Genomic DNA, 27642 nt, shown 5'->3' with positions numbered 1-27642 from the left:
ATTTAACGTACAGCACATCAAGTATGGTATCAATCTTCTCGTGTGACTGGCGGCGAGAACGTGTAAAAGCTTATAACCCGACCACGTCAAAGGATTTCCTTTTGCAAGATTTGAGCAAAAAAACAACGTACAGTTAGGACGCCTTTTGGCAGTGTTTCGTTTTATTCTTTCTTTGGCTACTTACACCAACACATTCATAGCCAAGATACAAAGTAGTCAAGTAGTTTGGGTGGTTATAAAAACCAGTCAAGTCTTTAAATAAATACTGCACTTCAGGAACACGACCAATCTAGCTCGGCATAGATATGAATGTACAAAAAGGTGTAATGCTGCTAGGTCTGTACATTTTAAAACATCAACAAGAACACATTCTTCTTCTTCGTCGTCTTCTTTTTTTTTGTATTTGCAGATAACATCCAACCCCCCCACCCCCCCCCCCCTGCTGCCTCCAGAGCCTGTTTTTTTCAGATAAAATGAACATCACTGCGCTAAAAGTTCCCACAGTAAACAAATACGGGTTCTTCTCTTCTTTTTTCGGGTGCTTTGAACTCCACATGTGTCCTCCTATTGCTGGATGATGATAAACCTGAATTTGAAGGAGAAAAAAAGGAAGAAAAAAAAAACCTCTCTGCCTTACATGAGACATATTTTGAAAGCGAAAACATTGTGTGTGGGCGCAGAATAAAAGGAACCGGAAATCGTCCATTTGATCCGAACAGCCGTCGAGCGGTTTATCTCGCCGTCTGCTTTTCAGACCATAATCTAACAAACTTACCGGGAGTATTTATCGCTCGTACAATATCGTAATCATAATTGTTATCTTCCGTCTGACTGCTTCAGTCATCGTTTTTTTACAGCACCGAGAACTTTAACCGTCCTTCCTGTCCTACTTACAGATTGTCTGTGAATATTATAACTTAAAGTTATTCCCCCCCCTCCAATAAATGTCACGACTGAAGCCCCGGTCACGCGGTACTGATATGATCTGGTGACCTCTGGTGACCTCTGGTCTACACCTCTAACTACCTGCCATATTTCTTTGCCAAACACAGGTCACGTGATCCAAAGCAGTGCCTGCGAATCGGCCATCTCTCCGATTTTTGTGGTAACCCTTATTCCAGAGAGAATTACCGAGGCCGCATTGCGCAATCGTGCATTTAAAGTTCTAACCTCAATTTTTGGGATGCGTCTTTTCGCCAAACGTAGATGGTAATATTTAATGTCATTTAATTAAATTCGAACGTACTAAGACAATTATTTTTTTCTAATATGAGCGATGCCACGCAGAGCCTCGGCATAATATCCGTGGGAATAACGCCAGTGAATTCAAGTTCTGAAACCCAGCGGGGGGGGGGGGGGGGGGGATATCACGCTGGTCCCCACGGTAACGCTGGTCCCGCGTGAACAGGGCTCGCGTCGCGCTGTATTGCTGTCGGATATGCGGCGAACAATCCTCGCCTCGGCGCCAACGCCGCCTCTTATTTTGAAAAGCCCGGATTGTCCAAATGGAAGAACGGAATAAATGAGGCGGGGTGCACCGCCGCATTCGTAAAAAAAGAAGCGTGGAAGTGCATTTAGTTTCTGTTTTTTAACAGGACTGAGCCTCGACCTGCGGCTGCACCGACTGCCTCCTGGGACACAGGATCTTGGAGAAAGCCCTCCGGAAGCTGCTGTGGCACAGCGGGTACAGGAACGGGTTGATGGCGCTGTTGAGCCACAGCAGCCAGAACGAGATCTCGTACCAGTAGTTCGCCACGCAGCGGCCGCTGCAGGCGGCGCGGATGATCATCAGCAGCGTGTACGGCGCCCAGCAGACCCCGAAGATGCAGACGATGATGGCCAGAGACTTGGCGATCTGCTTGTCCCGGGAGAGACGCGCCGCCTGCGTGGTGCGGCCGGACGCCGCCCCCGCCGCCGCGTGCTGAAACAACCGCGGCGGGTTGGTCCGGTTCGGAGAGAACTTCTCCCGCTGCAGGAATATGTGACTGTCGTTGCAGGAGGACGGCGACATGGCGTCCACGTGGTCCTCGATGACCGCGGTGATGGCGGCGGGCTCGCTGGACGACACTTTCCGGGTCTTCACGAAGAACACGGACCAGCCGGCGGAGGCGGCAACGGGCCGCGCCGCCCGGGCGGCGTCCTCGGCGACGGCGTTGGCGTTCTTGGTGCGCCGGTGGATGTTCAGGTAGATGCTGAGGTTGAAGAACGCCACGGACACGAACGGCGTGAAGAACTCGAAGGTGGAGGCGCTGAACAGGAAGTACCAGGTGAAGTAGAACTCGGCGAAGCACTCGTGAGACGGGACGACGCTGTCGCCGACGATGGCCTCCCAGAAGATGATGGCGGGGCCGTAGAGGAGGAAGGCCAGCGCCCACACCGCCACCATCTTCAGCACCGCCTGGCGGGTCATGTTCCGCTGCGCTCGGTATCTGACCTGCGAGAGAGACGCCACGTTACAACTGTACGTTATAGATGTTGACCGTGTGTGGGAAGTCGTGGTCGTCGTGGTGATATGACTGGGTTGGTGTGTGGTTTGTTTTGAAGCTTTGAGTTTTGGCATTTTGGCCGTCGTCATCTTGGATTTTTGCAACCAGTGAGCGAAAGGTGACCGGAGAGAAGAAACAAAGACGGTGGATCGACTCTGGTAGCTACCTGTCAATCACCTGTAGCCCCGCCCCTAAAGCGTCCCCTGCTTTGTGGTTTGTTTGACTCTAAATGAATGCATGAAGCATAGGCTTCTATACAACCAGAGGAGTCGCCCCCTGGTGGCCAGGAGAGAGAATGCAGCTTTAACACATGAAGCATAGACTTCTATACAACCAGAGGAGTCGCCCCCTGGTGGTCAGGAGAGAGAATGCAGCTTTAACACATGAAGCGTAGACTTCTATACAACCAGAGGAGCTTCTCAAAACCTCCAGGAAAAAAATCGCACAACTGATGCCAAATGTTCAAGTATTTGGGGATTTTTCCATTTCTCTTTATGACGACCTCGACAATAACACTCGCTAACGTAGCGCGGGTTCGCATAACGAGACGCTGTAAATTAAACCCACTCGTGAGGCTCTTATTCTGGCGGTGTGTCACTGAAGCCAAACAGAGAAGGGGGGGGGGGGGGCTGTCGGGCTGAGAGCCACGTTCACAGATGCGACACGAGAGTGTAAAAGAGACATCTGGTTTCCTCCCTCGCCGCCGTCAGCCCCGTCACACTCGCCCCATTCCCCCTCCACCTCTCGGTCTCCAACTCCATCATTAATCGAGCTCTTCTATTAACCGCTCTCTCTCTCTCTCTCTCTGTCTCTCTCTATTCTTTCTTTTCTCGCCGTTATTGTGTTCTTTTCTTTTTTGATCTCGAGCCATCAGTGTCTCTCTGCACCAGCTGTGAACCTCAACCCCTCTCTCTCTCTCTCTCTTTTTTTGTTTGAATAAAATCCTACTTGAATAATGAACCGGAGCCACTTGTGCGACATCGTGTCGGTATCGAACGTACGTGACGTAATCACGCGACTCCCCGTTTCCATAGCGGAGAACAAAAGTCCCGCCCGTGGAATTATTACGGCTTTACGGCATTCGGGCGCAACTAAGCACGTTACATCTCCGGGAGAAGTTTCATCTTTGAGGAATTAAAACTGAAATTAACCGAAAAAACCCGAAAGATGAGAATGAGGTTAGGTAAACGAAGCCAAACGAGGCGATGCGTTAATAAACGTTCATGTTCTGGTTAAACTCCGCTTTGAAAGGTGCATATCAGATATTTATTATGGATACACACGCGTGATTCAAGATTCAAGATTCAAGATTCAAGATGTTTTATTTGTCACATACACACACAGGGTGCGCAGTGAAATGAAAGTGGCAATGCTCAGCAGGAATGTGCAAGGGCAACAAGTACACACTATTTACAATAAAAAACAACACAATATTTACAGTAAGTGTGTGTGTGTGTGTGTGTGTGTGTGTGTGTGTGCCTAAGAGGGGCAGTTGTGTGGGTCTATGTGGGGGTCCTGGTGAGGTCGGAGTTCACAGTCCTGATGGCCTGAGGAAAGAAACTCCGTCTCAGTCTCTCTGTTCTTGCAGCGTGACTGGAGGCGCCTGCCTGACCGCAGCAGCTGAAACAGTCTGTTGTTGGGGTGGTGAGGATCCTTCATGATCCTGCCGGCTCTGGTTCTGCACCTCCTGGTGTACAAGTCCTGCAGGGTGGGAGTGTAGTTTCCAAGTGTGTCAGCCGCGAACACACTACTCTGCAGAGCCTTCCTGTCCTGAGCGGAGCAGTTGCCAAACCAGGCTGTGATGCTTCCTGTCAGGACGCTCTCTACAGCTCCAGAGTAGAAGGACTGAAGGATCCTCTGGGAAACTTTAAATTTCCTCAGCTGCCTGAGGTGGTAGAGGCGCTGCCTTGCCTTTCTCACCAGAGTGTCTGTGTTTGTTGACCATGTCAGATCCTCGGTGATGTGGACTCCCAGGTATTTATACCCGCTCACCCTCTCCACAGTAGTGATTTCACAACCGCTGCGACCACACACACACACACAGACACACACACACAGACACACACACACTTGACCTTGATGCGGAGTTCCCGTCTCTCGGGGTGTAAAAAGGTGGGAACATTTTTTGCGGTGCCGGGCAACCGAAGAAACGAAGCGGCAAAACCAAGAGAGCGGAACGAAAGATTTTAATCCATTTAAAGGAAAAACATCCAGAAGTCGAGTCCGAGGAGTCGACCTCCACCGCCCGGCGGGAACAATCTTTAATGTGTGCGTAAATATATATTTGTACGGCGTTAATACTTCATCGAAGTACTTTGTTCCGCTTTCACACCTCGAATAAAGACATCCACCAATCACACGTCGAGTCGGGTGGATATTTATGAAACAGCGGTGCGAAGGCGCAAGCACTTCTTTTCCCGCCATATCCGCTCCTTTCCTCCTATGCCCTTCACAATAAAAGCCCATGACACGTCGGGCCCTTCTGGTGTGTGTTGAAGTGGGAAAAAACAAACTTGGATCCTACTTTTTTTCCAACGATACGACTCGTTAGCTTCATTTGAGCCTTGCCGCCATATCCGCTCCTTTTCTTATATGCCCTTCACAATAAAAGCCCTGGACACATTCATAAACTCGTCGAGCCCTTCTGGTGCGTGACGGCCTTCAAGTCTAAAAAACAACAACCTTGGATCCAACTTTTTTTCCCCACGATGCGACTCGTTAGCTTCATCTGAGCCTCGCCGCGCCTCCTCCTCGACGTAGAGGCCGTGCTCCTCGTGCGTGGCGCTCGTGAAAATTGAATCTCATTTCTTTATTAAAACTGCATTAAATCGTCCTGACAGACGACCGAGCGGCCGGCCGGCGAAAAGGAATATAGCTGTGAATGTGAATGACTTCTCTACCACGCGGTGTGTGTGTGTGTGTGTGTGTGTGTGTGTGTGTATGTGAGTGTGTGTGAGTATGTGTGTGTGTGTGTGTCATCTGTACTCGCCGCTCTGGTGACTGACAGGAAGCGGTCGTAGCTGATGAGCACGATGTTGAAGACGGAGGCGGTGCAGAGCAGGTAGTCCATGATGAGCCACACCTTGCACAGCCCCCTGCCGAGCATCCAGCGGCCCGTCAGGTTGTACGGGATGTACATGGGGATGCAGAAGGCACCTGGGACACACACACACACACACACACACAGAGTCACAGCCCTCCTCGTACTGTATTCACACCCCTCTCTCTCTCCAGACCGCCTGGATGTGTCAAATATAACAGCGTAACAAAAGGCTGCACCTCTGCACATACATTTTTTTGGGGAAACAAAAGACATCTTTCAAATTCAGCCGCAGCACCCAATAAAAAAGAAGAGGGTGTGAGTGTGAAGGATGCTGGGAATAAAAAAATATTTGCATGGTGTTGTGAATGAAGCGAGGTCACCGATGAACGGAGACATGACAAATACATTTGTATATTATATTATATTATATATTTTTTTATTATATATTTTGTACTAGAGGGAGATGAACTGAGGCACCAACTCACCCACGAGGAAGTCGGATATGGCCAGGTTGAGGAAGAAGTAGTTGCTCTGGTTCCTCAGGGTCTTATCCACAATGAAAGCCATGATGACCAGCGCGTTTCCGGCCACCACGACCACGTCCAGGGTCACCATGAGGACCGACGAGACCACCGCCAGGTAGCCCGGCAGGACGATCCCGGACCCGGTGGACACCGCCGGGGTGAAGTTGCCGCTGGAGTTGGACTCCAGGAGGTGCGCGCCCATGGTTACCGACGCAGAGGAGACCGGATCATCATCATTATCTTCATCTTCATCATCATTATCTTCATCATCATCATCGTGGACCTCTTCTTCATTTCATTCCCGTGTTTCACGCGCGCAGACCGATCACGCGCAAAAACGTCCCGCTCCACTTGACCCAGGAGTCGAACATGACGGCGGGAGGTCAGATGGGAACAGTTCCCAAATCTTCCATGTGTGTGTGTGTGTGTGTGTGTGTGGGTGGGTGTATGTGTGTGTGTTGAGAGAGAGAGAGAGAGAGACCCCCCCCCTCACAATGATCCTGTTATCTTGGAGAGAGACAAGTTGAAAGTAAAGCTTTCTTTAATAGAAAGTGAGTGTCTCTCTCTCCCTTTCTCTCTCTCTCTCTCTCTCTCTCTCTCTCTCTCTCTCTCTCTCTCTCTCTCTCCCCCTCTCTGTCTGAATGTGGCGGCACCGCGGAGCGCACGCTGGCTTTTTGTTACCAACCTCCAAATGTGCTCCACCAAAAAAGAACTAGTACATCCGGTCGTGTTCTACACAATAAAAGTCTCTCGGGCGACCTCGTTTTAATTTTACATTTTTTTTATTCATTTTTTTTAATGCACGTGTAAGGAAATTTCCATCTACTAAATCATCGCTTTCTATTTTTTTTTACCTGAGATAAAATTATATAGATATTTTACATCTAGCCGAAGTAAGCTTAAAGTCCACCTTTAAATCATGATAATGTGTCATGATAAATAAATAAAAACACCCCCCAAATGGAGGGTCATTTAAAATGTAATGAGTGTTGTGGGATAAGACAAAGGGGTGTGAAATGCGCATGCTTTTATTTTGTAGGCAAACTGACATCCGGTTTTCCCGCTCCGGGTGACTTCTGCGCACTTGACGTCGCGCTTCTTTTGTCCTGCTCCGCGCAGCGCGGCGGCTCATCAAAGGGATCTGAAGTCCGCAATCAGGAGCTGGAGAGGTCTAGACGGCCGGAGGTGGACCGGAGGAGACCGGCAGGGGGTCTGATGGGGGGGGGGGGGGGCACCTCATCAGCTGATAGCAGTTACCCCATCAGAGGTCAAGGAGACCACGACCCTGCTCTTTCTTTGTCTCTTTATACACCACTTAACACACACACACACACATGTACGTACACACACACACACACACACATGTACGTACACACACACACACACACGCCAAACACCAGAGATGCAGTTTGATCCTGAAATGTTTTAATTAAGAAAACATGAATCAAAGGTTTGTGTTCAGTATCTATAAATTATTATTATTAATAAAACCGTATGCGAGTCATTTGAGAGCCACAGACTCCACCAAGCAACACTGCAAGCCTTTTTTTTTTTTCATTGACATATTTATTATATTATTCTATATCTACACAAACAATGTGTATAAATAATAATTGCTTGTGAGCAGAGCCTGTGTAAGATATTACAAGACAAAAAAATATATAACAAATTATAATTATAAACCTAAACGTTACAGTAATTATCATTAAGTATCATAATTATTGAAAGCATTGTAATTATATTAATATATGTGTAACGTTATATTCTTAAGGGAAATAAAATAAACTTTATTGATCTTGAGAGAGGGGGGTTGGATAGGGTTAGTGTATATATACATGTATATATATATATATATATATATATATATAAATAAATATATTGTTATATATAAACATATTGTTATATATATATGTTACAAGACCATATAAATAGGAAAAATATCACCCCAAAAAAGTGCATTGTGTAAATATAGAATATATTAAAATATGTATATTGCAATAAATAAATATTGCAATAAATTAATGTTTGTGAATAAGCGTTTAAATGTAGGAAGAGTATAAATGAGTCAAACGGTATCACCGTCATAAAGCCTGCATATATTGTAGGTATGAATACATGAGTTATGTTCTTTCTGCTGACAGCTGAAACAGATCACCACCAGATAAAGGTTCGGTTATTCTGAGGTTTGACTTCCTGTCGCTGCGTTGAGGTCAAGAGGTCAACAGGAGAGAGCAGAGAGGATCATGAAGAGGATCATCTAGACGTGGATTCTCTCCTTCAGCGTATTTATTGACTCTCCTCCCGGCAGCAGAGCGGGGAGGACGGTTCTCAGCCGCGTTGCCGTTCAAAGGAAACGTCTCTTTGGGGATGAAAGGCGTAAACATTTCATCTGCTCACACGTCACGGCGGTGGATGTTTAGGAAGAGTCACGTGAACCCGGGAGAGGTTCACATGCACAGGGCGGCGTCCGCTGACACCCAGGCGGGAAGGTGGGGCTCAACCCCACTGGAGTGTGTGAGTGGAGGGGAGGAGGTGCAACACATGGATGTCAAGCAGCATGGAGAATGAACGAGTTTGAGAGCGTCTGTGTCAACGGAATTCAATTGTCTGATCATATTTTTGCAGGAATCGCTGAATGAATCTCTCAGAAGACGAGTGTTGAGACAGAAAGGACCATCCATAATTCAGATTAGAGGACACAAAGAGACACGAAATGACTACAAAGAGACAAAATGACTGCAAATAGACACAAAACAACTACAAAGAGACACAAAACGACTACAAAGACACGAAATGACTACAAAGAGACAAAATAACGACAAAGAGACACAAAATAACTACAAAGACACGAAATGACTACAAAGAGACAAAATGACTACAGAGACAAAATGACTACAAAGAGACACAAAATGACTACAGAGACAAAATGACTACAAAGAGACAAAATAACTACAAAGAGACACAAAATGACTACAAAGAGACACAAAATGACTACAAAGAGACAAAATAACGACAGAGACAAAATGACTACAAAGAGACACAAAATGACTACAAAGAGACACAAAACGACTACAAAGACACAAAACGACTACAAAGAGAAACAAAACAACTAAAAAGAGACCCAAAACGACTACTAAGAAAAGAAACGACCACAAAGAGACACCAAACGACTACGAAGAGACACACAAAGAAAACTGTGGGGGTGAGGGGAATAAAAAGCTTGCAACTTCAAGCTCATGTCAAAAGCATGGAGAATGAAGTGTTTGAGAGAGTCTGTGTCAACGGAATTCAGTGAAGCTCGTTTTGTCTGATCATATTTTTGCAGAAATCGCTGAATTAATCTCTCACAAGACGAGTGTTCAGACAGAATGGAGCATTAATCATTCAGAGTAGAGGACACAAAGAGCAAAAAGACACAAATTGACTCTAAAGACACAAAATGATTACAGAGACAAGAAACCACCACAAAGACACAGAAAACGACTACAAAGAGACAACAAACGACCACAAAGAGACACAAAAAGAAAACACAGTGTGTGTGTGGGGGGATAAAAAGCTTCAAGCGCACGTCAAAAGGACCATTACCATCTCAAATTAGCGGAGGACAAAAGCTTCTCCTGAACAAACGGCTTCCTTTACACAGGTCATGGTGATGAAGAGGAGCCAATATGCTCGTGTGGGTCTGATGGATATGAAGTCGTCACAATATGTTCTGAACACATCTCCTGGGTTTGGCTGTTTAATGATGTCAACATCTCATTTCAGTCAAACCTGAAATAACAATTACAAGTCGAGACATTTTAATGCTGCCGGGATTTGTGTCTCACGCCGGTTCCCTTGAGACGAAGCCAACGGGATGCTTCCACGGGGTTTGGGGATATTACAGAAAATAACAGACTAAAAATGACCAAAGATGATATTAAAATGATGACAAAGAGACACAGAAAACATGAGAAAGACATGCAAAGCAGTTAAAAAGACACACAAAGATATTTCCAATGACTGAAAAAGGAGTAAAACAACAAAAGAGACACAAAATATCTACAAAGAGACACACAACGACTACAAAGAGACACAATACATCTCAAAAGACACAACATGACAATAAAGAGACACAAAATGGCAAGAAAGATGTAAAACAACAACAAAGACTCAAAATGACAACACAGATCCAAAACGACCACAAAGAGACACAAATGACCGTAACAAAACGACCACAAAGAGATGCAAAACTACAAAGAGAAACAAAACAACTACAAAGAGACACAAAACAACTACAAAGAGACACAAAACAACTACAAAGAGAAACAAAACAACCACAAAGAGACACAAATCAACCACAAAGAGACACAAATGATCACAAAACGACCACAAAGAGATGCAAAACTACAAAGAGAAACAAAACAACTACAAAGAGACAAAACAACCACAAAGAGATAACAAAACCACAAAGACTCAAAACAACCACAAAGAGACATAAAGTGACTACAAAAAGACACAAAAAGACAACCAGCGACAACAAAGAGACACACAACGACTACATAGAGCTGCAAAAGGACAAAGAAGGGCAAAGCCAGATGAAAAATAAGTAAAAAAACACTAAAACAAATACAAAGAGACACACAACAACAACAACAACAAAGAGAGGCTAAAGAACTACACACTGCAGTGCAGGCGGAGGGGCCCTTTGGGCTCTTGTCTGAGCCCAGGGGCCGCTCCAGGAGCTGAAGGCTGCGGACGCTTTATTTCAGGCTGTCAGAGCTTCTCAGGTCCCAGGAGGACGGGTCACTCTCTGTTTCTGACTCCTCCCACACACAGAGTCACGGAACACTTTAAAACACTTTAAAACCCCACAAACCCACACAGCAGCAGCACTTACGCCGTCAACTCGAATTAATTAATTCGTAATTGCAAACAAATCCCCCCTTTCTCTTCTTCCCTCTTGTTCTTCTCACTTTGCCTTCCTGCCCTTTGACCTCTTGGCCTTGGCTCCGGGTCTGTTGGCGTCCTCCTGTGAAGGGAGGTCAACGTGAAGGTCAGAGGGCGACCGCACCAACAGCTACATTAGCGCTCCGCTTCAAGCCACGCTTAATATTTAAGTTTTTTTTTTTTTTTTAAAGCTCGTGACTCAGTATTTTGACAGTCAGTCCCCCCCCCCCCCCCCGCTGCGCTTTTCGCTGTCTGACCCTGAAAGGTGCAAACTGCGAGCCGCTGATTGGCGTTCCTCCCACTGCTCTAATGTATTCACGTCGCGGCTCTCGCTCAGAAACATTCTTCAGTGCTTATAAAACATCTTAATTATTGCTTTGGCGACGCGGGAGGCTCGCGGATCCGACCTCACGGGGGCGCGGAAGAAGGAAAGACGAATTGATAAGACTCCATTAAATATGCACACGTGTTCTCTCAAGTGTCATCATGGAGTTTCAGTGAGGATTCGAACCGGCGACTCTCCGAGGAGACGCGTTCTCCTCGCGACCCTCGGGGATGGACCGAGGAACGTCCTGCAGTATTTAAACCTGGAACCAACAAATGACTCCCAGAAGAACCGTTTACCATTGCATCACTCAATCGGGGGGTTGGCGGTTCAATCCCTGCGCTGGTTGATGTGTCCTTGAGCAAGACTCTTAACCCTGAGGTTCCCCTTGTAGCTGCGTCTACGGTGTGGGAATGTAACATGATGTAAAGACACGCAGAAAAACTAAAAAAACTAAAGTACCAAACTATGTACTTTACGATCTTTTCCTAAACCTGACTAAGTATTTTTGTAACTTAAATCAAACTATGTACTTTACGATCTTTTCCTAAACCTGACTAAGTATTTTTGTAACTTAACCCAAACTATGTACTTTACGATCTTTTCCTAAACCTGACTAAGTATTTTTGTAACTTAAATCAAACTATGTACTTTACGATCTTTTCCTAAACCTGACTAAGTATTTTTGTAATTGAAATCAAACTATGTACTTTACGATCTTTTCCTAAACCTGACGAAGTATTTTTGTAACTTAAACCAAACTATGTACTTTACGATCTTTTCCTAAACCTGACTAAGTACTTCACGATCGTTTCCTATTTTCATTTTTCTCTCCTAAACTAAACTAAATCCTTATTTTTCGTAAGACATCCCGAGTAGAAGGAATCCCCTGAGCAGCGAGTCCCCGGTTCGATTCCCAGCTGTACAAACTGTCACTCCTCCGCTCTTTTTTAGCCTTTTCTTCCCGTCTCACTCCATCATCGCCAGGAGCTCCCCGACGTTTCCCACCGGCAGCGCCGTGACACGTGAGCGGCGAGGCGCCGGTGGAAGTCTCACCGGCGAGGCGGCGTAGCCCTCCTCCACCAGGATGTTCCTGGCACAGTTGTTGATGTGCTTGAAGCGGTCCGGACCCAACAGAATGCCTCCGTACCACCGGGACACGACCACCGCCACGTTACGGGCGTCCAGAATCTGACGGGCGAGACACAAACACAATATTCATGTGAAAGCGAGCGACAAACACAATAAACATGTCAACGCCCTTCGCCGACGGCCATTTTTCCGGAGGCCCCCGGGATACTTCACACGGTTTCCGTCACTCTATTATATTATTTCCCTCAATGGCAGATGGAGAGGAAATAAAAAAACGTCCCTTTTTTTTTCTTGCTGACGTCGGAGCGTTCAAGGTTTTTTTTTAAGGATGCATCATCCATAAAAATCACGGAGATTCCAGCACTCAACCCACGCTATTTGTGAAAGATATAAATACCCAGAGAATAACAATAAATATACACTGAAACCAGATAAAACTAGAATACACAAGTTAAAGACCATCAAAACAATAGCGAATAAAAAATGCTCTAATTAATATTTACACAAACAAAAATTGATGTGAAGAATTCAAACAAACAATGAATGTCACTATGTGTGGGATTGTGATTATATGTAAACTCATAAATCATAAAATACTTTGCCTATTATACCGAGTACACACTTTCACTGTATACACTTTCATTTTCATTTAATTTTTCATTTCCTTTATTATTTAAATTCTTCAATGCAATATGTCCTGCTATTTTATTTTATTGTATTGTATATTTGGAAAAAAATATTTTGCTGCTGCTACAAGAAATTAAGAAAGTAAAACATTCAATATTATATTTATATATATTATAATATTCAAAGTCTATAAACGAGTCCAGTATTAATCGCCTCATAAGGAAAACTTGAATATCCTGTAAACAATTACACATTTAGCTGCAAATTATTAACTAAAAATGTAAACATTTTTATTTCTAAAGCGTCTTTTAAAAACTAACCGGCCTTATTTTGGAAAAAAATAGCACCTGTGGAAAAGAAAGAAAGTCCCCTGCAGAACATATTCTAAATATACACTTAACCTTTTACAAAGGATCAAATATTGAGAGGATTTTTGTTGTTGGTGTCTCTTAATTAAGGCGAGCCGTTTCCGCCCCTCGCCGCCCGGGATGAGCTTCTAACGACACCCTAAAAACACGTTGACATTCATCTGCTCGTCAAGCTCATAATGAAGAGCAAATAAGCTCAATTCCCCCCCCCCCCCACACACACACACACAAAAAGAAGTCATGTGAAGACACAAAAAAGGGCAATGCCATTGGAAGGGGGGGGGGCTCATCCACATCTGGCTGCTCACACTATTAATTAGATCCCCTTTTTTTTCATTCAATCTGACACACTTCCACATTCAGAGGCACAAAGAACAACTTTAAGACGAGGAAACGGGGAAGAAAAGAGGCTCGAGGAGTGGAGTGAGATTGGAGGAGAATAGATGAAGGAGAAAAGATCCTCATGCAAATTGCTCGACTGGGAGATTAATCAGCGCGGGGGGTGGGGCGACACTCCAGCTAGTCGGTGGGTCGGCTGCAGGAAGTCTTCTCCTCGTGAGGCTGAGCGGATGCGACACGAGACGTTTTCACAGAAACAGATGCAGAACGGGTCAAAAACGATTCGAGAATTTCACCCACCTGGTAGAGATGATGAGGTATGACATTATTTACTCTGGTTAAGTTTGGCAGAACAACGGAGTTAAAGGCTGCAGTAGTTACGGAATTAAATTGTGTTAAAGCTGCATTCTCTCTCCTGACCACCAGGGGGCTCCTCTGGTTGTATAGAAGTCTATATAGTGACTCTACTTCTCTTGATGTATTCCCTCAGTAAACATTGTAAACATGTCTCAGTCTCTAGTTTCAAGTCTTCTTCTATACAGCATGATGTCATCACTCAGTACTTTCAGGTCGTTTAGGGGACGCTTTAGGGGCGGGGCTACCGGGTGATTGACAGGTCTCTCCTCCACATTCTAAATATGATCACTCCCATTCACTGGAAGCAAAATCCCAGATGACAAACATCCAGATCTCCAACAGAGAGTCCGTCCCTCTCGGTGGATTCATCTGAATTCAGAGAGGACCCCCCCACCCCCACCCCTCCCCCGAAAATCCGAAGCACTAATTCACACCAACTTCTCCCTCTAACGCCGTCGTCTCACAAATGAGAATGACCTTTGACGCCCCGGATCTCATCTGGAGGAACTCCGACTCTAATGGGAACGTCACAACCGCTTAGAGTCACACGGGAACACGGAATCATGTGTTTATGTTTACTTGAACCTTCTCACTGGCCTTCATTCAATATGACGGCGACAACTCAGAGTGTGTGGACCATCGCACGCTTCAGTGCGATGTGGGCGCGTGTGTGTGTGTGTGTGTGTCATTGTGCCATCTGACAGCCCGAGTGTCTCTTTGATATCAGGAATGAGAAGATTTTTTTTTTCGTGTGAAATTGCTACGCTATGATTATTTCTTTTCAATAAATACGTTTTCAAATGTAATTCTCTAAAATGTATTCCTGTTTTCCTTCAGGAGAGTTTTCGTTTGCGTAATAATAATAAAATACCGTGAGGCCGGAGTCGGTATTACAACAAATATACATTATTTAGCTGGACAAACTTTTTTTTTCACCTGATCTACAGATTATATTTAATTTAATTTAATTAAATAGATTTAAGTTTTAAAAACTTTTTTCCACATGTTCCTCAGTAAGAAAACGGGGCAGCAGTACGCTTATACTAGTAATAATAATAATAATAATAATAATCTGATCTAATCACCTGATCTACAGATTATATTTTATTTTATTTAATTAAATAGATGTAATAAAAAAAATAAAAACTCATATTACTAAGTAAGAAAACAGTTCTCCAGTATTTTTTTGTCCTTAGTTTTAGAATAAACTAATCCATCGTGTACGAAGAGGAAGTGATGAAGAAGAGTGATTGTGTATTTTCTAAGTGTGTAGCTGGAGCCGTGTCACCACCACATGTCCTTTTGCATATTAGACCATTTTAATATACAAATTAAATAGTCTAAAGTATTTAAAAAAAAGCACATGCCGTATTTTTTACGTTACCGACGTTGTTTGGAACTACTGCATTGCATTGTGGGAAGTTTTAGGCCATTTGCATGCTGTATTATTTCACCACAAATATGCAAAGTACACATTGACTCCACAAACAACTGCAACAGGAAATGAACCGCGCCGCGTCACATTCAGGGACTCGTCTGTCACTTTTTTTTCCCCTTTTTCCCCCCGTCGTATCTAAAATGAGTTTGTGTTCTTTCGACTCGCTCATTTCCCTCCCCTCACACTCGCTGTCATCTCTACAGATTAAACACATCGGACACGTGTCTCAAGAGGAAGAATAAAAGGTGAATATTAATCGATACTTGACGTGTGGCGGCTTTTAAATCAACATCATCCTGCAGCGCATCCCAGTTCATAAATATATATTTATATTCAGGCCATTTTTCCACATGAATAACAACAAATATGTATATTTATGTAAAAAGTGTCACTTTTATGGTGTAAGATGAATGTACTAAGCCGTACTCTTTGATGTGATGACCTCAGAGTTTAATATCGTGTTTGTTGGTTTTTATCGACCAATGGAAACAAGACGTCTCAGATTCTTACGCATAACAACGAGAACACATCAGATCCTCGCCGAGGCCGGACAGCGGCGCCGGGAAGAGGAAACGAGGCGGAGAACAGACGCTCGTCAAACCCCCGACATCACCGACAGAGACGCAGCACAGGTGTTTGCTATGAATTCTGGGTAAAAACTCATTTGTTATTTTGGTGTCTTTTTCTTTTTTTACTCTTTTGACTAAAAGCACCTAAAGTTACTCTGAGGACCTTTCAAATGGTCCTGAACCAGTCCCAGTCTAGACCTGATCCTCTATAGACCTCAGTCTGGACCTGATCCGCTATAGTCCTCAGTCTAGACCTGATCCGCTATTGTCCTCAGTCTAGACCTGATCCGCTATAGTCCTCAGTCTAGACCTGATCCTCTATAGACCTCAGTCTAGACCTGATCCGCTATAGACCTCAGTCTGGACCTGATCCTCTATAGACCACAGTCTAGACCTGATCCTCTATAGACCTCAGTCTGGACCTGATCCTCTATAGACCTCAGTCTGGACATGATCCTCTATAGACCTCAGTCTAGACCTGATCCTCTATAGACCTCAGTCTAGACCTGATCCTCTATAGACCTCAGTCTGGACCTGATCCTCTATAGACCACAGTCTAGACCTGATCCTCTATAGACCACAGTCTAGACCTGATCCTCTATAGACCTCAGTCTAGACCTGATCCTCTATAGACCTCAGTCTAGACCTGATCCTCTATAGACCTCAGTCTGGACCTGATCCTCTATGGTCCTCAGTCTAGACCTGATCCTCTATAGACCTCAGTCTAGACCTGATCCTCTATAGACCTCAGTCTAGACCTGATCCTCTATAGACCTCAGTCTGGACCTGATCCTCTATAGACCACAGTCTAGACCTGATCCTCTATAGACCACAGTCTAGACCTGATCCTCTATAGACCACAGTCTAGACCTGATCCTCTATAGACCTCAGTCTGGACCTGATCCGCTATAGTCCTCAGTCTAGACCTGATCCGCTATTGTCCTCAGTCTAGACCTGATCGTCCTCAGTCTAGACCTGATCCTCTATAGACCTCAGTCTAGACCTGATCCGCTATAGACCTCAGTCTGGACCTGATCCTCTATAGACCACAGTCTAGACCTGATCCTCTATAGACCTCAGTCTGGACCTGATCCTCTATAGACCTCAGTCTGGACATGATCCTCTATAGACCTCAGTCTAGACCTGATCCTCTATAGACCTCAGTCTAGACCTGATCCTCTATAGACCTCAGTCTGGACCTGATCCTCTATAGACCACAGTCTAGACCTGATCCTCTATAGACCTCAGTCTAGACCTGATCCTCTATAGACCTCAGTCTGGACCTGATCCTCTATAGACCTCAGTCTAGACCTGATCCTCTATAGACCTCAGTCTGGACCTGATCCTCTATGGTCCTCAGTCTAGACCTGATCCTCTATGGTCCTCAGTCTAGACCTGATCCTCTATAGACCTCAGTCTAGACCTGATCCTCTATAGACCTCAGTCTAGACCTGATCCTCTATAGACCTCAGTCTAGACCTGATCCTCTATAGACCTCAGTCTAGACCTGATCCTCTATAGACCTCAGTCTGGACCTGATCCTCTATAGACCACAGTCTAGACCTGATCCTCTATAGACCACAGTCTAGACCTGATCCTCTATAGACCTCAGTCTAGACCTGATCCTCTATAGACCTCAGTCTAGACCTGATCCTCTATAAGACCTCAGTCTAGACCTGATCCTCTATAGACCTCAGTCTAGACCTGATCCTCTATAGACCTCAGTGTAGACCTGATCCTCTATAGACCTCAGTCTAGACCTGATCCTCTATAGACCTCAGTCTAGTGAGTCTCGTTGCGTAACACTTCTGTGGGGGGGTAAGTGAGGACCTGCAGCAGGTGGAGCAGCCGGCCCCCCGCGGCGGTCTCTCCGTCGTCCTCGCAGTCCTGCAGGAAACTGTTCTGGTCCTCACGGTAGATCCTGGCAAACACACACACACACACACACACACACACACATACACACACACACCACACACACAGCTTGAGAACGTTTTTAAGGGCCCGTGAACCGCCGACAGCATCTGTAAATGTCAGCAGGTAATGACTAGCCGGGGAGAGCACGATGTCATCCTAATTAGAGACACACACACACGTGCACACACACACACACACACACACACACGTGACATCCCTGACCTGAAGGCGTAGACATTGTGAGTGGCACTGGCGATCTTCTTGTTCTCGTTCAGCTTCCCCAGGAACAGCTTCACCTGTGGAACACGACATTCCTCGCGTCACGTGACGTTCACGTGTCCTCGGAAACTTTAAAACGTAGAGCTTTTTTAATTTCTTTTTAAAATAAATCATGTTTACTTTCTAGTCGATCAAGTCTTTTTTTTTTATTAGTTATTTTAAATCTGCTGGGCTTAATGACTTATCTCGAGCCTCTAGTGGTGGAGTAGAGTACTACAACAACCAACACCTGTTTCACAGATAACAATATATATATATATATAATGTTGTCACTTTGAAAACTATTTAAATCAGACGTAGAACATCAGCAGAACTTATTTCTCCTTTTTTACCTCTCGGGGCTTCCGTACTAACTCATGAAACGTATTCACCCTCTGAAGAACCTATTTATCTTTTCAGGAGCTCTAAAGAGTTTAATATTTTATATACATGAATGTGATATAATAAAACAAACTACAAAATAAATAAATAGAAAACAGAAAAAATTATTCAAGAAATTATAAAAATGTAACACATTGTACTTTTGTACAAACTATTCATACTATGTTTCCTTATTTAGTTTTTTATCTAAAAAATTGAACATTTTCTATCTTATAATGACGTTTTTTACGTTTTTAATTTAATAATCTTCAGGTGCGCCCGTTCCCCGGAGAACTCAATATTTACGTCTCAGTAGCTTCAAAGCAGGCGGAGGCTTTCAGGAGGATTCACTTTGGGAAGATATGCACATTCATCTCCACGTGTATATATAAATATTTGTTGTTGTTGTTGTTGTTTACCTGTCTGGGCGTCACCACGGCTGCTAAGTGAGGCTGGAAGGTGCTGCGTCGGTCTGTGATGGTGTCCCCGTGTTTTATGGGAGGAGCCTCTTCATCTGCGGAATAAACGTCAACAGTGAGTCGTGATGTATTATGATGTAATGTAATGTAAAATAATGTAATGTCATGTAATGTCATGTAATTTTATGTAATAGAATTTAATTGTATGTAATGTAATGTAATATTAAGACATTTAATGTAATATAATGTAATGTAATTTAATGTAATTTAATGTAATATAATATTATGTAATATTATGTAATTTAACGTAATTGTATGTAATGTAATTTAATGTAATATAATGTAATGTAATATAATGTAATATGATGTAATATATTGTAATATAATGTAATGTAATATAATGGAATATGATGTCATATAATATGATGTAATATACCGTTCACACCATCCATGAGAAGATGGGAGTGTTCTGTGTTCAGCCCGAGGGTCCTGAAGTCAGGTGTGTCTTCATCATCCTCCTCTTCCTCTTCGGCCGTCATGTTCACCTTCTCTGAAGCGTCCGCTGGGGGAAACGTGACGTTTGTTCAGAGACATTCAAAATGTAACGTTCAGGCTCTGGAGTGCTGGGACTCGTCTCTCAACACATTCAGGGCTTTTGCTTTACGACTTTGTCTGTTTGCGTCCTCAGATTTCTCCTAAAGTCCCCGTTACACGGCGCCTCATTTGCATATCGATTTCTACGATGTGTAAGACAGTGATAACGTTCTCACTGTACGTAGTAAACTGTTGTCACGGCGATATCCATCACTTAAACGTCTTCATCCTGGAGCCCGTCAAAGGTCTTCACCCCATCATCATTAAACAGAGACGCCCGCTGGGCCGCTCATTACCAACATTACCATCGCGTGACCTTCACGCCGACGGCTGCGTGACCTTCGGCGACGCAAGCGACGACAACCAAATGGATGACGGCAATTAGAACCAGGAGGAAGGATGAGAGGGCTGGTTCTCTGAGGCTCAAAGGGGAACCAACGGAACCCCCCAGCCCCCACACACACACACCTTTAGGCCCCGCCTCTTGGGTGATGCACATTCACATATATATATTATATTATATACAAATATAAATATATGTATATATATATATATATAATCATTTTTTTAGAGATAGAGTCCGTGTTTGACCAATGAACTGTTATTATTAAATATTGCTGTTATTCTTCATCATAATTTGACCTTAATTTTCATCACCATCGTCATCATCATCATCATCACCATCATCTTCATCATCATGTCTCCACTGTGTTTGATGACTTTTTCATTTCCTTTTTGGGTTTGGAATGTGCATCTTTTAGCCTTATCTCCCCCCCCACACACACACACACACACACGCACACGTCTCATATGAAAGGCAATCAGCTGTCGCTCACACTCCTCTGAGTGCTGGGACCGTTTATACTTATTAGCCACATGGAATACAGACGAGGGTCATTATTTGTCCGGCTTGTTGCTCTAAAAGGAGTCGCCGTCCTCCGAGAGAGAAAGACCCGAACACTTTAACGAGAAATCTAATTTGCAGGTCTTTTTTCTCCACGCTTCTAAAGGATTCTGCCGAGGCAACCGAAGCCATTACGTAGATACCGATCGGGATTCGACGACCCAGAAACTTCATTCTCTCTTTATAATGCGCCCTTGCCGCCTTTTGTGCTCCTGTTATCACGTCAGCCGTCGCACTAATGGAGGGAAGCGCTTAGATCTCAGGTGTGTGTGTGTGTGTGTGGGGGGGGGCAGATTCATCCCGATACGACTACTTCTTTACAAATGATCCCGGAATTCACCAGTGGGCTGTTAACATGGTGGAGACGTTATCATCAACTTCCACTGCGGTCTGGGAGAGACACAAGTAACTACACAACACACACACACACACACACACACACACACCAGCGCCACACAAACACTTTTTCTTCCTTTTTGGTCGTTGTTGTTGTCATTCTGCATCATATTTTGTAAAAGTAAATACGTTGTCGACATCATTACAGAGTCATATGTCTTGTGTGTGTTCATTGTGTGTTTTCTATAATATTGTGAGTTATTTATATTATATATATATATATTAAATATTCTTCCTTCACAGTGATATTATTTATCCAATTGCAGCACAATGAGAAAAGCTGTTGAAAACAAATACTGCACATTTTTGAGCTGTGAAATTTGACACTTAATCATCACTCAATCATGCAGATGGAAAGTTTGAGGGTACCTAAAGTGGGCGGTACCTAAAGTGGGAGGAAGCTAAAGTGGGAGGAAGCTAAAGTGGGAGGTACCTAAAGTGGGCGGTACCTAACATTTGAGGGTACCTAAAGTGGGCGGTACATAAAGTTTGCAGGTACCTAAAGTGGGCGGTGCCTAAAGTGGGAGGTACCTAACGTTTGAGGGTACCTAAAGTGGGCGGGGCTTGGCGGAAAGTGACGCCTCACCTGTTTCCGAGCTCCGGGATTTCCCCACGAGGAACTGTCGAACCATCTCCACCCACAGGTAGAGGATGCTCTCCCCCGCATGCTGCCTGTCGGATTGAAATGAATGCATGTGAGTTTTGTTGTTGTTGTTGTTGTTGTACCGTAGACGCTCCGTGCAGCACTCACACGTAGAGGTCTTCCAGGCCGCTCGCCAGCGAGCTCCTCTCGGGGCCTCGAAGCCACGCCGCACTGCAGACAGCAGGGGAGGGGCGGGTTATGGGGGCGTGGCTTGTGTTCGATCAATTCTGCAGAACATTTGAGAGGAAGATAAGACTCACTTGATCTGGTAGATGGGCGGAGCTACCGGGTAATCAGGTGGAAGAATGATCTGATTAATAAGAAGAAAGTGATGAAAACAGATGCCAGAAAACTTTGATTATATATATATTTACCACAGTTTGTCAGAATGGGCCATGTGCTGTCTGGAACGGGTGGTCAGTGATGTTGGAGCCCACAGGAACTGTTCTGTCTCCTTCTTCACCCTGTACACCAGTGACTTCCAGTACAACACGGCGTCATGCCATCTGCAGAAGTACTCTGATGATTCTGCAGTGGTCGGGTGTATTAGGGATGGACGGGAGGAGGAGACAGGGCAGTGGTGAGCGACTTTGTAAAGTGGGCCGATGAGAACCACTCATGCTGTACGTGGCCAAGACCAGAGAGATGGTGGTGGACTTCAGGAGGAAGGCGACAGCCCTCCCACCTCTGAGTGTCCTGGGAGTGGACGTGGACATGGTGGAGGAGCATAAGTACCTGGGCCGCTCCACTCGACAGCCGACTGAACTGGAAGGCCAACATCAGCGCTTGTGCACAAGAAAGGGATGAGTCGACTCTTTTCCTGAGAAAGCTTCGATCCTTCAACGCAGCAAGATGCTGAGTTATTCTACCAGTCGGTTGTGGCCAGTGTGCTGCACTTTGCCATTGTCTGCTGGGGAGCAGCATCGGAGCCGGTGACACCAGCCGCCTTAACAAACTGGTTAGGAAGGCTGGCTCCATCATCGGCTGCCTGCTGGAGCACCTGGCACAGGTGGTGGAGAGGAGGATGACGCAGCAACATGTGTCCATATTGGACCACCCGACCACCCTTCCACCACCCCCTACAGGGACAGAGAAGGACTTTCTCCAGACGCCCCTCACGCTCCGCTGCCACAAGGAGAGATACAGGAGAACATTCCTGCCGACGGCTATGAGGCTCTACAACAGTTCACCTCTTGCCAGATCACCCTAACCCTTCTTATATTTTGTGTTTTGTTTTTTTATTCTTGTGTGTTGCTGCTACTGACTCGACAAATTTCCCCTTGGGGATTAATAAAGTATATATCTATCTATCTATCTATCTTATCTCCCCCCCCACACACACACACACACACACGCACACGTCTCATATGAAAGGCAATCAGCTGTCGCTCACACTCCTCTGAGTGCTGGGACCGTTTATACTTATTAGCCACATGGAATACAGACGAGGGTCATTATTTGTCCGGCTTGTTGCTCTAAAAGGAGTCGCCGTCCTCCGAGAGAGAAAGACCCGAACACTTTAACGAGAAATCTAATTTGCAGGTCTTTTTTCTCCACGCTTCTAAAAAGGGGGATTCTGCCGAGGCAACCGAAGCCATTACGTAGATACCGATCGGGATTCGACGACCCAGAAACTTCATTCTCTCTTTATAATGCGCCCTTGCCGCCTTTTGTGCTCCTGTTATCACGTCAGCCGTCGCACTAATGGAGGGAAGCGCTTAGATCTCAGGTGTGTGTGTGTGTGTGTGGGGGGGGGCAGATTCATCCCGATACGACTACTTCTTTACAAATGATCCCGGAATTCACCAGTGGGCTGTTAACATGGTGGAGACGTTATCATCAACTTCCACTGCGGTCTGGGAGAGACACAAGTAACTACACAACACACACACACACACACACACACACACACCAGCGCCACACAAACACTTTTTCTTCCTTTTTGGTCGTTGTTGTTGTCATTCTGCATCATATTTTGTAAAAGTAAATACGTTGTCGACATCATTACAGAGTCATATGTCTTGTGTGTGTTCATTGTGTGTTTTCTATAATATTGTGAGTTATTTATATTATATATATATATATTAAATATTCTTCCTTCACAGTGATATTATTTATCTAATTGCAGCACAATGAGAAAAGCTGTTGAAAACAAATACTGCACATTTTTGAGCTGTGAAATTTGACACTTAATCATCACTCAATCATGCAGATGGAAAGTTTGAGGGTACCTAAAGTGGGCGGTACCTAAAGTGGGAGGAAGCTAAAGTGGGAGGAAGCTAAAGTGGGAGGTACCTAAAGTGGGCGGTACCTAACATTTGAGGGTACCTAAAGTGGGCGGTACATAAAGTTTGCAGGTACCTAAAGTGGGCGGTGCCTAAAGTGGGAGGTACCTAACGTTTGAGGGTACCTAAAGTGGGCGGGGCTTGGCGGAAAGTGACGCCTCACCTGTTTCCGAGCTCCGGGATTTCCCCACGAGGAACTGTCGAACCATCTCCACCCACAGGTAGAGGATGCTCTCCCCCGCATGCTGCCTGTCGGATTGAAATGAATGCATGTGAGTTTTGTTGTTGTTGTTGTTGTTGTACCGTAGACGCTCCGTGCAGCACTCACACGTAGAGGTCTTCCAGGCCGCTCGCCAGCGAGCTCCTCTCGGGGCCTCGAAGCCACGCCGCACTGCAGACAGCAGGGGAGGGGCGGGTTATGGGGGCGTGGCTTGTGTTCGATCAATTCTGCAGAACATTTGAGAGGAAGATAAGACTCACTTGATCTGGTAGATGGGCGGAGCGGCGCTCGGGTAATCAGGTGGAAGAATGATCTGATTAATAAGAAGAAAGTGATGAAAACAAATGCCAGAAAACTTTGATTATATATATATTTATATATACATGGTATTATAATAATAGTTTTTCCCTTTACCTGCAAACATGCCGTCAGTTTTGGCTCTTCCAAGTCGTCGGATATTTTGATGCAGAATATTCTGGAGGCTTCGTCGATGACGCACCACTCGTCTCCATAGATGGACGACAGAGCCTCGACCTCTTCAATCTAAACGTGAGGAAACAACAACAAAGCAAAAAAAGATCAAGGGTGATTGTTGACTTGAAGTGAAACATCACTCCCACTTTAGTCCACAGGGGGCGCCAGAACCAACACTACCACTTTAGTCCACAGGGGGCGCCAGAACCAACACTACCACTTTAGTCCATAGGGGGCGACATAACCAACACTACCACTTTATTCCACAGGGGGCGACATAGCCAACACAAAATAAAAGTTCTTCTCGTATCTTTAAACTAAAACTAACCTCAGTTTAGTTACAGAAAGAAACATTTAACTTCATGGAAGAAGTTCATATCCAGTGATGTTTGTAAAAACCCAGACGGTCATTTAATTAAAGGAATATTTCAACTTTTTGCAGAAATATGGTATTTTGCTTTCCTGTATGTACACTATAAATGGAGTTGGAGCTTAAAGTAAGTTACAAAAATATATCTAAGTGAAAGAAATAATATTGAATCAATTCAAGAACACAAAAAAGGCTTTAATATGCATATATTTATTAAACTTAAAGCAAACAACGAGTCACTTATACCACATTCAAATGCTTAATATCAGTGACGCATGCATTATTAAAAAAAGACGATGTCTTCGAAATATAGGAATTATGCTATGATCCCGACAGTGTGAAGGAGCAATTATGAAGTATTAGGAATGCTTTTTACCATAATGATACAATAGTGCACAATGCATTATAAACACACAAGGGATTACCAAATATTCTGTCTGCTGCATGGACACACACACACACACACACACACGACGACACGTTTAATTAAGTGTGCATGTGATGGTGTTAATTTGAGACCATTTGTCTCTGATGTGAACCTGCTGAGCTGCACACAATACCTGCATGTTGTGTTAATGAAGCCAGACACCTCAGGTGCCACCTGTAGCGTGTGCGTGTGCGTGTGTCTTTATGTTGAATTGTGTCAGGTGTGTGGCAGCCTGACAGGATTTATTCACAGTGGTATTTGATCTCATTTTAAACCGCCTGCGGCCCCACTGGTACCATGTGGCGTACGCCACATTAAAATACGACACCCAAAACAGGACCTTGAACGCAACTTGCCAAGTTGGTCTCAAACTCCAACCGGCGAGGTTGTAAAAAGCAAAACGCGTCTCACTTGATCCTGAAGGTCTCCTTCATTCTCCGGAAGTGTGAAGTCATCCATGTGTGTCAGCTATTACAAAAGAGGAACTAGGGCGGTTAATAAAGAGTTTACTTTAAATCGAAGGCACATGAAGTACATGTTGACATCCAGCCTGCATGCGTGACGTGTGAAATAACTTCCGGGGTAAAGGGACTCCTTCGACTTCAAAGTAATACAGCTTAACGATCAATAAAAGCTTGTAAAACAACGCATTTGCTTTATAAAGTCCTATTTATTAATAATTTATACTGTGTAATAAAAACAAACACCTGTGTGGTGCTGGGTTGGTTTATTCTGCGTTTGAAATAGCGAGTGAAGCTTTTATTTTGAAGGGTGTAAACTGAGTTCCGGTCTGCCCAGATCATCTGGTGTCAGTGTAAACAAAGTTTCCTGTGTGTGTGAGGCGGCCAGCTGTATTTCGCCCTCGGTGTCATTTCGGAGAAGACCTACGGGAGTGAGTGAGTGAGTGACAGCGTGACGTTTAACGTGGCGGCGTGACGTCAGCGTGTCGCGTCACACGGCGTCTCGCGACGCGGCGGAGCGGCCAGAAGCGGCTCAGGAGCGGCTCAGGAGCGGCTCAGGGCGTCACATGCTGCTCCGCGGTGGGGCCCGTCCGCGTGAGACTCGCTGTGGACTACTACTCCTCCCCGGAGCAGACCAAGCAGTAAGTGTGTGAGGCGTTAACCTGCTTTATTTATATATTCAAACAATATACATTTATTATTGTGTTCTTATTTCCCCTTTCATAATAATGCAAACGTAAATAAACAAAGCTATAGTCAACAAACGTGCCCCAATCAACAGACGTGTGGCTGACAGGAGGTAACGGCCGGTGCAAAGTAACTACCACTAAGTAGTGTACTGCAGTACTCTGGCTATTCTGATATTAGATCTATATATATATATATATATATATATATATATATATATATATATATATACATATATACATATTGATCTAATATTGGGCTATCGGAGTAAGTATATAACATGATCTCAATATCAATACCGAGATCATCTGCATAAATATTGTGATATTTTATTGGTTCCCGTATCGCCCAGCCCTATAAAATACTATATTTAAGTTCAATTATGTGGTAGTTGTACTATTTACATTGCAGATTCAGAAAAATAATTAAAATATATTTTTAACAAATGAGCTTCAGTAGATTCTGATTTATTGTGATGGATAAAGAAAAGTATAATCAGTAAAAGAAATTAAAATAAATAAATAAGTCTCACATTTAGTATCTTCAACATTAAGGTGACGAAGAAATCCATGCATTAATAATCATAATTAATTTAATATATATGTCTGTTGTAGGCCATTTAAACCAAAAACAATAATATACACTACCGTTCAAAAGTTTGGGATCACCCAGACAATTTCGTGTTTTCCATGAAAACTCACACTTTTATTTATCAAATGAGTTGCAAAATGTATAGAAAATATAGTCAAGACATTGACAAGGTTAGAAATAATGATTTGTATTTGAAGTATTACTTTTTTTCTTCAAACTTTGCTTTCGTCAAAGAATGCTCCTTTTGCAGCAATTACAGCATTGCAGACCTTTGGCATTCTAGCTGTTAATTTGTTGAGGTAATCTGTTGAAATGTCACCCCACGCTTCCTGAAGCACCTCCACAAGTTGGATTGGCTTGATGGGCACTTCTTGAGGACCATACGGTCAAGCTGCTCCCACAACAGCTCAATGGTTGAGATCTGGTGACTGTGCTGGCCACTCCATTACAGACAGCAAGCTGCCTGCTTCTCCCCTCAATAGTTCTTGCACAATGTGGAGGTGTGCTTTGGGTCATTG

The 27642-nt window shown here is 44.3% G+C and overlaps 3 protein-coding genes across 3 annotated transcripts in view; 1 reads left to right on the top strand and 2 right to left on the bottom strand.

Moving 5' to 3' along the window:
• Nucleotides 1-133: 133 nt before the first annotated feature.
• LOC130194478 (histamine H3 receptor) lies at nt 134-6456 on the bottom strand. The gene is made up of 3 exons (XM_056415555.1): nt 6015-6456; nt 5476-5642; nt 134-2434 (listed from the first exon to the last, which is right to left on the bottom strand). Exons 1-3 carry the CDS (start codon nt 6253-6255, stop codon nt 1589-1591), a joined length of 1254 nt encoding a protein of 417 aa, XP_056271530.1. The 5' UTR covers nt 6256-6456; the 3' UTR covers nt 134-1588.
• Nucleotides 6457-9778: 3322 nt separating this feature from the next.
• On the bottom strand, nt 9779-25945 carry impact (impact RWD domain protein). Its single transcript, XM_056415614.1, has 11 exons — nt 25797-25945; nt 24529-24657; nt 24375-24427; nt 24223-24285; nt 24058-24143; nt 19509-19634; nt 19073-19167; nt 18237-18310; nt 17928-18018; nt 12364-12498; nt 9779-11064 (listed from the first exon to the last, which is right to left on the bottom strand). Exons 1-11 carry the CDS (start codon nt 25842-25844, stop codon nt 11005-11007), a joined length of 960 nt encoding a protein of 319 aa, XP_056271589.1. The 5' UTR covers nt 25845-25945; the 3' UTR covers nt 9779-11004.
• Nucleotides 25946-26235: 290 nt separating this feature from the next.
• Nucleotides 26236-27642, top strand: part of osbpl1a (oxysterol binding protein-like 1A) — a 28171-nt gene continuing 26764 nt past the window's right edge. Inside the window, exon 1 of the mRNA XM_056415493.1 lies at nt 26236-26487. The gene's annotated coding sequence lies outside the window, so the exon portion shown is untranslated. The remainder of the gene's footprint in view (nt 26488-27642) is intronic.

Source organism: Pseudoliparis swirei, chromosome 5, assembly GCF_029220125.1.
Source record: "Pseudoliparis swirei isolate HS2019 ecotype Mariana Trench chromosome 5, NWPU_hadal_v1, whole genome shotgun sequence".
NCBI lineage: Eukaryota > Metazoa > Chordata > Actinopteri > Perciformes > Liparidae > Pseudoliparis > Pseudoliparis swirei.
Note: the sequence above shows the minus strand (reverse complement) of the source record. Positions and strands in the feature narration are given on the sequence as shown.

Coding starts and splice junctions, on each gene's coding strand:
- LOC130194478 (XM_056415555.1), bottom strand. CDS start 6,255: ATGGGCGCGCACCTCCTGGAGTCCAACTCCAGCGGCAACTTCACCCCG. Junction 5,643..6,014: donor CATATCCGACTTCCTCGTGG/GTGAGTTGGTGC, acceptor TGTGTGTCCCAG/GTGCCTTCTGCATCCCCATG. Junction 2,435..5,475: donor TCCTGTCAGTCACCAGAGCG/GCGAGTACAGAT, acceptor TCTCTCTCGCAG/GTCAGATACCGAGCGCAGCG.
- impact (XM_056415614.1), bottom strand. CDS start 25,844: ATGGATGACTTCACACTTCCGGAGAATGAAGGAGACCTTCAGGATCAA. Junction 24,144..24,222: donor GGCCTGGAAGACCTCTACGT/GTGAGTGCTGCA, acceptor TCAATCCGACAG/GCAGCATGCGGGGGAGAGCA. Junction 11,065..12,363: donor AGGGCTACGCCGCCTCGCCG/GTGAGACTTCCA, acceptor CTCCCTTCACAG/GAGGACGCCAACAGACCCGG.